At 29.6% G+C, this 7,734-nt stretch overlaps 1 protein-coding gene across 1 annotated transcript; it reads right to left on the bottom strand.

Annotated features, from left to right (window-relative positions):
- Nucleotides 1-1,134: 1,134 nt before the first annotated feature.
- On the bottom strand, nt 1,135-7,527 carry LOC145684888 (cuticle protein 19-like). Its single transcript, XM_081757241.1, has 3 exons — nt 7,503-7,527; nt 4,852-4,932; nt 1,135-1,426 (listed from the first exon to the last, which is right to left on the bottom strand). The coding sequence occupies exons 1-3, from the start codon at nt 7,515-7,517 to the stop codon at nt 1,187-1,189; spliced, it is 336 nt and encodes a 111-aa protein (XP_081613367.1). The 5' UTR covers nt 7,518-7,527; the 3' UTR covers nt 1,135-1,186.
- Between the last annotated feature and the right edge of the window lie 207 nt (nt 7,528-7,734).

Consider the following 7,734-nt stretch of genomic DNA (forward strand, 5'->3'; position numbering starts at 1 on the left):
GAGATTGGTTGAATGACAATTTTCCTCATTAGGTTGGGAGGCCAGGGGGAATCGTCCCCTTGTTCACCAGACCTTTCAACCATTGATCTATTTTTCTGGGGCATGCTGAAAAAGAAAGTTTACTCGATGAAGATTAGAAATTTATACCACCTAAAAGAACGCACTCATTAGAAGTCATTGTGCTGAAATAGACGACATTTCAGATCTATTCCATCGAGTTAACCGTAGTTTGGAAAGCAAATCAATTTATGCATTGAACAACCAGGAAAACATGTTGAAAATATTATTCATTAAAATTAAATTGATTAAAATGTTATTTTTCCCATGTATCTAGACTTTATGGATAACCTGTAATATATATGTTGTTCTATACGTCATTTGATAACACTACTACTTGCTACGTAATTAATTTCTTAAGCTTTATATGATTGCACCTCAAAATATGTTATGTATATCACGGTTGCACAAGTTTTCTACTAGTTGCTACTAGTGGCGTAACATCTTTCTCAGGCCTGACATCATGAGAGAGGTTCTTTTACGGGTTTTCCTCATTCACAACAGGCAAATGCCAGGATGTTACCTAACATAATGGTCCGAAGTCGATTTTTTTTGTCCCCTTCAACGAACCGCCGTCCAGGGACGTCACATCTTATATACGTGTCTTATATACGTGACCGGTTAAATGGCTTTGGATGCCGATAGCCAAAAATTTAATTCCGAATCCTAATTCTGGTTTACAACTACAACTATACTCACCACACACGTATATATATATATATATATATATATATATATATATATATATATATATATATATATATATATATATATGTGTGTGTGTGTGTGTGTGTGTGTATGTGTGTGTGTTATTGAACGTTTATGAGTGCTGTAATGAAGTCAAGATTATATATATATATGTAATATGTATAATATAACAAGTCGCTCTCTAGGATGTTCAATAATGTGTAGTTACTTATTAAAGCTGAACTTTAACTTTAAGTTTAATCAACTACGACAATTAAAAACTTATTGATTCTGTGTTAAAAATAGGTTTTATTCAGTTTTAAAACAAATAATTATCTTGTTACGCGAATTTCCTTTCAGCAAATAATAATTACATAATTGATGCTTAGTATTTATTTTTCCTTCATTCCATTATTTTTACATGTTAGCAATTCTGCTTAAATTAACCAAGGATTCCATAACCACCGACTCCAGCGTGAAGGTTGCCACCGACTCTCCTCACAATAGCATTGAATCCATTGATGTCATCTGCATTGTATGTAACAATCCTTCTGCTGCCATCTGGTTCAACAAGGCTGTATTGTCCTCTCACAACTGGACCATCACGAACTTCAGTCTGTTGCTTGTTGTCTCCTGTGAGGCCATCGCTTACTGCGTAACCAAACTGGTATCGAGGGTAAGCCTAACAATATTAAACATTAATTAATAATTTTACAATTCAATTCCAGGTTTAAATTAACTTGTATAAAAACTGGTTATTTTTATAAACTCTACATTAAATAAAATAATATATATTTTGGATAAGTTAGAAATGCTAATATGTTAGAGAATAATGTAAGTTGATGAAGGAAAATTGTTATTACAAAAAATTTGGAACAAATTGATATTCTAAAAGATGTGGGAGTGATGTTTGATAATTCCTTACCTTTTAATGAACACGTACAGAATACATGTAACATAGGGAACAAAATAAATTGCTATTTCGTTAATCAATGTCATCTCTTGTCAAACAGAGGCATATATTATTTTATAAAGACTGTAGGTTAGGTCCAATTTAGAATACGCATTAATTGTCTTGAACAGTTTAACATACACACTTGTGAATAAAATTAAAATAGTACAAACATATTTTATTGGAATTGTATGTTATAAGTTATTTTTGGAGTACTATTGTAAGACATAAACCACTGGAGAAAGTATTTTAAACTTGAATTGCCTAAGGACGGAAAAAATTGCTTAATACAAATTTTCCGGAAGCTATATTCAAGTAAACCCCCACAAAATAAATTATAAGTACTAACGTATGGTACAAAGTGTGAATTAATGATTCGTTCAAGCAACAGAACACATATTAGACTGTAAGACTTCTAAAAAAGTTATACTTGATGTATATCTTAAAATTACAATTCATTTGCATTGATTTAGGAATAAATTTTGAAAATAAATGCTGACTTTCTTGATTAACAATTTTTATTTCTAAAATGTACTCGTTTCGTATTTAATTGGCATAATATTTAGTTTTCTGATTTGACAATTTTATAATCGTGTCAGTAAATTATAACAAACAAGTGCTTTAGTTTTGCTTTAGCTGATTGTAGCTGGTTAATAAAGTTTATTATTATTATTATTATTATTATTATTATTATTATTATTATTATTATTATTATTATTATTATTATTATTATTATTATTATTATTATTATTATTATTATTATTACTATTATTAATAATACAATATTAATTTTAATATTAATATTATTATTATGTCAGATATAATGCAAGATGTAGTAAGATACTATTAACTTGAAACTGTGTTATCTAATCACCTAAATAAAAGGTTATTAATATATTGCTGATTACAATTGAAATACATTCATTGCTTTAACTTTATAACAGAAACGAATGGGTGAGAAAATTATTTATCTCAATCAAGCTATCAAACTTGAAATATTTTAAGAGAAGTGTTATGTGTTTTTGTGCGTGTATGTGTAGCTTCCTTGAGAGTTAAGCTATTATAGCTGTGAAACATTCTTACACTGTTCTTTAACGAACACATAACATACACATGGCTGTCCCTTAAATGACAAGTCAAGAGAATGAAAAGAGGGTAACCAATCCCCAATAGCCGTAGTAGTATGCTAATCATACTGACACATGAAAACGTCACGGTGGTTTACTGCGTTACAAAGGTAATTCATTCCGTTTTGCGGAAACATTTACAGCAATTTTCATATATAAGTAAATATAAATATAAAATTATACGTTGAAGCTATAGGAATATGGAGTTTTGTGTGTGTGTTTTTTTACATTTGTAAAAGACATCCTGTGTTGAAGAATTTGGAGTGAAAGGAAAATGTTTTCTTTCAAAGGTAAAAAAGTAAAGCTATATTAAATAAAACAAAATGAAAGAGTGTAAAATAATAAATAAGTAGTTATCCAATTTTTCCATTAATAATTACATGAAAGGTAATTGAATTGGTATGTTGGTTGCATGTGTAAGTTTATTGCTCGGGTTCATACTCCTAAATATCGTTCGTCATTCGATTTGTTCTTAAAGAGGTGCGTTCTTGAAACGCGTGTAAAGTATATACTGTACCCTTAGCAATGCTAGTGTCTTCGTTATACAATGGTGTACAGTTTTATTGACAGAACAATAGTTACCACACCACTAAAATGCAATATAGTTGGTGATTGTTAATGTTAAGATTAAATTACTTAACACTAAACATCAATTTGGTTTCCATGCGTAGTTACTTTTACAAGAATTGAATTACTACTTAGACTAGTATTTGATACTTGATATTTGATGTTTTATATTTTAATAGTATTTGAAAATATTGAGAAGAAGAAAAATCTAGATGAATGTACAGAATATCTACATAACTAATCGGCTTGGGGGAAGAAGAATGGTATGTCACAGTTTGTAACTTTCAAGTAAACTGGAAAAGAATATTCCCATTCCCATGGAATTTGATGAAAGGGTAGATCATAAGCAAGATTCTACTGCCATTTGCAGTTACTTTGCCGAAATTAAGCTACCTACATACTGTTCTACGTTTCAATTGCATCTTTTCCTACCTCACAAATATGTTTAGAAGCTAAATTTCAAACATTGAGTTTTTCATGTACGTATATGATGAACAAAGCATGCACATATCTGTGATGCTTTAATATATGGGGAGTATTAGACACCAACAATTTCTACTTGTTAGTTGCGTTACGCGTATCTGTGGTAGATTTGAAATAAAAAATAAAATATTTAAATTTTCTTATGCTGAATAAAATCACTTATTTAATTGGGTATCAAATACGTTCTACTCACTGAAGAGATAATCGGTTAAATTTTCTAACTGCATTATTATTGAAGGCAACGTAACACGTTTCTCTAAACTCTAATATGCATTCCGCCTATCTTGCCTGTTCCACCCCACTATAAACTAGTTAAAATATTTGATTTATCTACAGTATAACATATGTTTCCTTTAGGGCTTCCTAATATCTTATATTGCCTGTGGTTTAAGTCCGACATGTATAAGAAAAAAAACAACCTGATAATATTTTTACTGAAATGTGTAAGAATATTATTTTCAACGACAACTTAATGCAAAATCCATACGAATTTTATTCCAATATTTTCGTAAACAATCGATTACACACACTGTTGAGATTGAATTATATCAAGTATAAAGGGGTGTTTCAACCACGTCCCAGACTTGAAATACAATTATCGTGATATTTTCATAAAACAGTGTATTTAATGTTGATTAATTATTTCCAATTTTAGTTACAAATGCACACTACACAGCATCAGTAATTAATGTTTTACTTATAACATAAACGAAAGGTGTATTAAGACTTTTACTAAAGAGCATAATCGTAACTACTAGTGATTAACTTAGCAACCCAGTCAATGTTGACATAACTGAAGATTATGTAGCAAATATATAGTTTTGGTTAGCTTTCCTTTCTTTTTATAAGCTTATTATTATTAAAAACATCAACATATCTATTACAATAACGTTTTAGCTCTAAATATTTCAAACTCTGTTTCATTTTCTTTGTTTTATATTAGAGTATATTTTGTATATACTATTTAGAAAAACTTACGTAATAGTCGACACCACCTACTCCTCCGAGGACACCAACTGCGTAAGCAGAGGACGCAAGAGCGATAAGAGTAAAAAAGACCTGTAATAGAAAGTAAAAATATAAAATATCAAATATACTACAGTCAAATCTAGGTAACTGGGGATGCAAAAGATTGCCAAAATTATCCTATTTATAGAGATATTTTGCTTATCGTGTTTCTTACTTAGCATTTTGAAATAGCTATTTTTGTCTCACAGAGATAATATTAAAGTATAAGATTCCTAGAAATAACAGTTTTTTTTACTTATCTGGACCACATTTACCCAGTCTTTACTGAATTATGATAATATGAATATTAATCAGTTTGTTACATGAACGACATCATTTTCTTTCTTCTCGTATTATATAGAGATGAGACCAAATGTAACTTAAGAAATATAAATGTGATTATGTATTTATTTTTTAACTTAATTTATTTTTATTCAATTTTATTCTTCAATACAATACATATAAATTTAATGAACTTGACGTTTCCATCACCTCTTCAAGCGAAATAAAAATCAAGTCTTCATAGTGAAGTCGAAAGTAGTGATATTATTGTTCGCTTAATATTTCCAAGTTCAGGTGACTTAACATCTTCAACAAAGCTGACTGTTCACTCACTCACTTCGCCCTCACTAACCGATATGTAGTTAAGAAACGAACTATAAATTAACTAATTAAAGAGTGGCTTTTTTGTTTGAAATTTAAGTATACTGAAAGATATGTAAAAATGCTTAAGTTGTAAATGGATTAACGAATTCTAATTTTCGACTATAGTATACAGTCGGATATGTATTTTGCAACTTTTCTTTCTTGTTGTCTTGTATCAGTAGAGTTTGTAATTCAAATAATTTTAAAAATGATATTTTATTGCATATAATTCGAACGCTTCTTAAAAAATAGTTCATAAATGACAATTCCGATAGCAGTGTGTTTTGAAGTCAGCTGCGTTCTTTGTTTTTATGAATAATGTCTACTTTATGTAATATGGTAACTAAGACACTTCCTTCTTCCTGACCAATGTATTCTAGATTAGCTCCACGTTTGCTTTACCTTACACTGAATTTACATCAGATTTCTATTAGTGAAATTTGGAGTACTAAAAGTGAAGGAAAGATTGTTCCTACATAAATTAAACCACTGGTCGCCAAGACACAAGATTAAACTCAACTATAAAGAAGATTATTTCGCAATATAGTATGGTAAAGAACTGTGTTTGGCTGATGCTACTGAGGCAAACTATAAGGTTTCTTTTCTCATCAATTTACTAAAGAATAGCTACATATGCCTAAAAAGTAAATGTATAAATCAATATACTTGTAATTGCTTGCACTATATTTTACTTCTTAGCACCACACGACTTTACTAATATAATAATAATAATAATAATAATAATAATAATAATAATAATAATAATAATAATTGTGTCGTCCTCCATATAAGCCAAGATAATCTCATATATTCTTAGTTCCACCAAATTCGAAACGTCATTACTATTATTATGTTATTTTTCACTTCGATATAAAAAAAATCCTGTAAGGAACTCACAAGCAATTGCCATAGAACTTTTCATATTTTTATTTAACGTTTACTTGGAATGAGAATGAACAATCCTTTAAACCTAGTGCGACGTTTCGTATTGTAATGTACTCTAAATGCTACTTTATTTTTATCTTTTATGGAGATTATCATCAACACAACTCGTTAGTTCATTGCAAGAAACATATTTAGTCCGTAGAAACCTACTGATGAAGTACGATGTTGTCAGATAACAAGAGCATAACTCACATTATCAAAGTTATGAGAAAAGAAAAAATGGTTCTGTTCGGAACACTTATTTACATGCAGAAATTAACACTTGCAACTTTTTTGGGTTACAAGCGGTATGTACGTAAAGATTATGTGAACTGTATTTTGTTATAAATATATAACATTATTTTTCAGCAAATTAAGAACTGAAAATTATTATTTGTAACATATGACAAATACGACTAGTGAAGTCTGGATTCTACACTAACAAAAAACGGAGACAGAACACTGTCAAAATTTCGTGGGTTGTGAGTTGACGACCGGGACACACCTTCGTATTTTCTTGGGTGGTGAATTTGGTAAATCTATGTAAAGTTTCACGACTCATTGCGATCACTATAATATTGTAGAATTTGCAATATCTAAACTTGAATATTTCAAATCCTGAAACAAGCTTCAATGTACAAATAAGGGAAATATTCAAGAACGAAATGTGTAGAAAAGAAAAAAAGACAAAGGTGAACTTGACTTGCTTATGCAACGAAGGAACAGTCTGAAATCTAGAGTTCTTCATTTTACAAAAAAACATATATACACATTGCGAATAGAATGTAATAGAATTTAATAATGTGTGAAATGAGAGTAAAGACATTCAAGATTTAAAAAAAATAACTAAACTTGAGAATATGCTTCTTTGTTATCTTTATTATTTTCCAATTCAGTGGGCAGAAAATATTTCTTTTAGTGTGTTAATCAACAAGCCATGCAGCTAAAGTCGAAATCATCCCTTAACAGAATTTCTACATTTTATTGTTTTACTTAGTTTCACACCAAAACCAGCTTAAAATTAATTAGGTTAATTGAAAGTTGTTACTTACAACCAAAGCGTTCATTTTGTGTATCTTCAAGATATACACGTTGAATGTGCTACTATGATGAGTTCTTATCTTTTTATTAGAAGGCGAACGGAAAGAAAGTTCAAAATCACATACCAAGAGAAAGGAAATAATTACGTAACATAAATTTTACTGGCATAATTAAAGGTACATTCGTGATAAACGCAAATCAACTTGACCTTTCTGCATTTTTTAACACATAGTAGTAGGTGTA

The sequence above is a fragment of the Thermobia domestica genome, chromosome 5 (genome assembly GCF_964235325.1).
Source record: "Thermobia domestica chromosome 5, izTheDome1.hap1.1, whole genome shotgun sequence".
Taxonomy (NCBI): Eukaryota; Metazoa; Arthropoda; class Insecta; order Zygentoma; family Lepismatidae; genus Thermobia; species Thermobia domestica.